This window comes from Penaeus vannamei, chromosome 9 (genome assembly GCF_042767895.1).
Source record: "Penaeus vannamei isolate JL-2024 chromosome 9, ASM4276789v1, whole genome shotgun sequence".
NCBI lineage: Eukaryota > Metazoa > Arthropoda > Malacostraca > Decapoda > Penaeidae > Penaeus > Penaeus vannamei.
In genome coordinates this window covers 35,267,327-35,272,326 of record NC_091557.1, presented here as the reverse complement: position 1 = coordinate 35,272,326, position 5,000 = coordinate 35,267,327, and the positions used below count along the sequence as shown (strand labels likewise).

The window sequence follows — 5,000 nt, the reverse complement described above, 5'->3', positions numbered from 1 at the left end:
CATGTATACATGTAGACTCTTTCCCTCCCCCTCCTCCCCCTGCCCCCTTCCCATGGCACTCGAGTCCGCCCACCTTCCCTGAAGGTGCGCACGCGGCCCCCCAGGTGATCCTGCGCCTCCAGGAGAACGTAGTCGTTGTAGCCGTAGTCCGAGAGGGTCTTGGCTGCAGCCAGGCCGGCCAGACCTCCGCCCACGATCACGACGCCCACGCGCCTAGCCTGGGCGTACCTGTGGGAAGAGAATGGGTTACGAAGGGAGGGAGGGAAGGGTAGGAGGGAGGAGAGAGGGAGGGAGGGAAGGGAAGACAGAGGGAAGGAGGGAAGGGAGGACAGAGGGAAGGAGGGAAGGGAGGAAAGAGGGAGGGAGGGAATGGAAGGAAAGGAGGACAGAGGGAGGAACGGAAGGGAGGACAGAGGGAGGGAGGGACGGGAGGAGAGAAGGAGGGAGGGAAGGGAGGACAGAGGGAGGGACGGGAGGACAGAGGGAGGGAGGGAAGGGAGGACAGAGGGAGAGAGGTAGGGAGGGAAGGGAGGACAGAGGGAGGGAGGGAAGGGAGGACAGAGGGAGGGAAGAGAGGATAGAGGGAGGGAGGGAAGGGAGGAGAGAAGGAGGGAGGGAAGGGAGGAGAGAAGGAGGGAGGGAAGGGAGGAGAGAAGGAGGGAGGGAAGGGAGGACAGAGGGAAAGAGGGAGGGAGGGAAGGGAAGGAAGGGAGGACAGAGGGAGGGAAGGGAAGACAGAAGGAGAGAGGGAGGGAAGGAAGGACAGAGGGAGGGAGGGAAGAGAGGACAGAGGGAGGGAGGGAAGAGAGGACAGAGGGAGGGAGGGAAGGGAGGACAGAGGGAGGGAGGGAGAGAGAGAGACAGATAGATAGGTAGAGAGAGTGGGGGGAGAAAAAGGGAAATAGAGACAGAAAGACTGACAAACAGGAAGGCAGAAGCAGACAGACAAAGTCAGAAGGCCAAAGAGAGCGAGTTGAACGGAATTTATGGTGTACTGTGAAGACGCTGTTGCCATGTAGTGCTTTCCCGTACTGTGAAGACGCTGTTGCCATGTAGTGCTTTCCCGTACTGTGAAGACGCTGTTGCCATGTAGTGCTTTCCCGTACTGTGAAGACGCTGTTGCCATGTAGTGCTTTCCCGTACTGTGAAGACGCTGTTGCCATGTAGTGCTTTCCCGTACTGTGAAGACGCTGTTGCCATGTAGTGCTTTCCCGTACTGTGAAGACGATGTTGCCATGTAGTGCTTTCCCGTACTGTGAAGACACTGTTGCCATGTAGTGCCTTCCCGTACTGTGAAGACGCTGTTGCCATGTAGTGCTTTCCCGTACTGTGAAGACGCTGTTGCCATGTAGTGCTTTCCCGTACTGTGAAGACGCTGTTGCCATGTAGTGCTTTCCCGTACTGTGAAGACGCTGTTGCCATGTAGTGCTTTCCCGTACTGTGAAGAGGCTGTTGCCATGTCGTGCTTTCCCGTACTGTGAAGACGCTGTTGCCATGTAGTGCTTTCCCGTACTGTGAAGACGCTGTTGCCATGTCGTGCTTTCCCGTACTGTGAAGACGCAGTTGCCATGTAGTGCTTTCCCGTACTGTGAAGACGCAGTTGCCATGTAGTGCTTTCCCGTACTGTGAAGACGCAGTTGCCATGTAGTGCTTTCCCGTACTGTGAAGACGCTGTTGCCATGTCGTGCCTTCCCGTGCTGTTAATAGGATAAGTCATATGCGAAGCTGAGCCTCGCCCGGGCTATGGGGGAGCCCGGCCTGTGCCGACTAATGTCGACTCGATCACCGTGTGTCAGCAAGTGCTGACGCGACAGAGCTTAGTCCTTACCCACCGTGGTGCCCGGCCACAGCAGTAACCTCCGGGCGACAATTGCAACTTCTCGCGCCTGGGCGGGGCGCGAACCGCCGACCCCTCGGATGAGAGGCCGACACGTTACCACTGTACTAGCCTGGAGGCTGAATCCCGTGCTGTGAAGACGCTGTTGCCATGTAGTGCTTTCCCGTACTGTGAAGACGCTGTTGCCATGTAGTGCTTTCCCGTACTGTGAAGACACTGTTGCCATGTAGTGCCTTCCCGTACTGTGAAGACGCTCTTGCCATGTAGCGCCTTCCCGTACTGTGAAGACGCTGTTGCCATGTAGTACTTTCCCGTACTGTGAAGACGCTGTTGCCATGTAGTGCTTTCCCGTACTGTGAAGACGCTGTTGCCATGTCGTGCCTTCCCGTGCTGTGAAGACGCTGTTGCCATGTAGTGCTTTCCCGTACTGTGAAGACGCTGTTGCCATGTAGTGCTTTCCCGTACTGTGAAGACGCTGTTGCCATGTAGTGCTTTCCCGTACTGTGAAGACGCTGTTGCCATGTAGTGCTTTCCCGTGCTGTGAAGATGCTGTTGCCATGTAGTGCTTTCCCGTGCTGTGAAGACGCTGTTGCCATGTAGTGCTTTCCCGTACTGTGAAGACGATGTTGCCATGTAGTGCTTTCCCGTACTGTGAAGACACTGTTGCCATGTAGTGCCTTTCCGTACTGTGAAGACGCTGTTGCCATGTAGTGCTTTCCCGTACTGTGAAGACACTGTTGCCATGTAGTGCTTTCCCGTACTGTGAAGACACTGTTGCCATGTCGTGCCTTCCCGTACTGTGAAGACGCTCTTGCCATGTAGTGCTTTCCCGTACTGTGAAGACGCTGTTGCCATGTAGCACTTTCCCGTACTGTGAAGACGCTGTTGCCATGTAGTGCTTTCCCGTACTGTGAAGACGCTGTTGCCATGTAGTGCCTTCCCGTGCTGTGAAGACGCTGTTGCCATGTAGTGCCTTCCCGTACTGTGAAGACGCTGTTGCCATGTAGTGCTTTCCCGTACTGTGAAGACGCTGTTGCCATGTAGTGCCTTCCCGTACTGTGAAGGCACTGTTGCCATGTAGTGCTTTCCCGTACAGTGAAGACGCTGTTGCCATGTAGTGCTTTCCCGTACTGTGAAGACGCTGTTGCCATGTAGTGCTTTCCCGTACTGTGAAGACGCTGTTGCCATGTAGTGCCTTCCCGTACTGTGAAGACGCTGTTGCCATGTAGTGCCTTCTCGTGCTGTGAAGACACAGTTGCCATGTAGTGCTTTCCCGTACTGTGAAGACGCTGTTGCCATGTCGTGCCTTCCCGTGCTGTGAAGACGCTGTTGCCATGTCGTGCCTTCCCGTGCTGTGAATACACAGTTGCCATGTAGTGCCTTCTCGTGCTGTGAAGACACAGTTGCCATGTAGTGCTTTCCCGAACTGTGAAGACGCTGTTGCCATGTAGTGCCTTCCCGTACTGTGAAGACGCTGTTGCCATGTAGTGCCTTCTCGTGCTGTGAAGACACAGTTGCCATGTAGTGCTTTCCCGAACTGTGAAGACGCTGGTGCCATGTAGTGCCTTCTCGTGCTGTGAAGACGCTGTTGCCATGTCGTGCCTTCCCGTACTGTGAAGACGCTGTTGCCATGTCGTGCCTTCCCGTGCTGTGAAGACGCTGTTGCCATGTCGTGCCTTCCCGTGCTGTGAAGACGCTGGTGCCATGTAGTGCTTTCCCGTACTGTGAAGACGCTGTTGCCATGTAGTGCCTTCCCGTACTGTGAAGACGCTGTTGCCATGTCGTGCCTTCTCGTGCTGTGAAGACACAGTTGCCATGTAGTGCTTTTCCGAACTGTGAAGACGCTGTTGCCATGTCGTGCCTTCTCGTGCTGTGAAGACGCTGTTGCCATGTAGTGCCTTCTCGTACTGTGAAGACACTGTTGCCATGTAGTGCTTTCCCGTACTGTGAAGACGCTGTTGCCATGTCGTGCCTTCCCGTGCTGTGAAGACGCTGGTGCCATGTAGTGCCTTCCCGTACTGTGAAGACACTGTTGCCATGTAGTGCTTTCCCGTACTGTGAAGACGCTGTTGCCACGTAGTGCCTTCCCGTGCTGTGAAGACGCTGGTGCCATGTAGTGCTTTCCCGTACTGTGAAGACGCTGTTGCCATGTAGTGCTTTCCCGTACTGTGAAAACGCTGTTGCCACGTAGTGCGTTCCCGTGCTGTGAAGACGCTGGTGCCATGTAGTGCCTTCCCGTACTGTGAAGACGCTGTTGCCATGTAGTGCCTTCCCGTACTGTGAAGACGCTCTTGCCATGTAGCGCCTTCTCGTGCTGTGAAGACGCTGTTGCCATGTAGTGCCTTCTCGTACTGTGAAGACACTGTTGCCATGTAGTGCTTTCCCGTACTGTGAAGACGCTGTTGCCATGTCGTGCCTTCCCGTACTGTGAAGACGCTGGTGCCATGTAGTGCCTTCCCGTACTGTGAAGACGCTGTTGCCACGTAGTGCCTTCCCGTACTGTGAAGACGCAGTTGCCATGTAGTGCTTTCCCGTACTGAGAAGACGCTGTTGCCATGTAGTGCCTTCCCGTACTGTGAAGACGCTGTTGCCATGTAGTGCGTTCCCGTACTGTGAAGACGCTGTTGCCATGTAGTGCCTTCCCGTACTGTGAAGACGCTGTTGCCATGTAGTGCCTTCTCGTGCTGTGAAGACGCTGTTGCCATGTAGTGCTTTCCCGTACTGTGAAGACGCTGTTGCCATGTCGTGCCTTCTCGTGCTGTGAAGACGCTGTTGCCATGTAGTGCTTTCCCGTACTGTGAAGACACTGTTGCTATGTCGTGCCTTCCCGTGCTGTGAAGACGCTGTTGCCATGTAGTGCTTTCCCGTACTGTGAAGACGCTGTTGCCATGTCGTGCCTTCCCGTGCTGTGAAGACGCTGTTGCCATGTAGTGCTTTCCCGTACTGTGAAGACGCTGTTGCCATGTAGTGCCTTCTCGTGCTGTGAAGACGCTGTTGCCATGTAGTGCTTTCCCGTACTGTGAAGACGCTGTTGCCATGTCGTGCCTTCCCGTGCTGTGAAGACGCTGTTGCCATGTAGTGCTTTCCCGTACTGTGAAGACGCTGTTGCCATGTCGTGCCTTCCCGTGCTGTGAAGACGCTGTTGCCATGTAGTGCTTTCCCG

The 5,000-nt window shown here is 55.2% G+C and overlaps 1 protein-coding gene across 1 annotated transcript in view; it reads right to left on the bottom strand.

Moving 5' to 3' along the window:
- The window catches only part of LOC113829234 (uncharacterized), a 20,879-nt gene that overhangs the window by 2,062 nt on the left and 13,817 nt on the right, over window positions 1–5,000 (bottom strand). Inside the window, exon 3 of the mRNA XM_027382350.2 lies at window positions 74–228. Within this exon, the coding sequence (XP_027238151.2) occupies window positions 74–228 (155 nt within the window). The remainder of the gene's footprint in view (window positions 1–73; window positions 229–5,000) is intronic.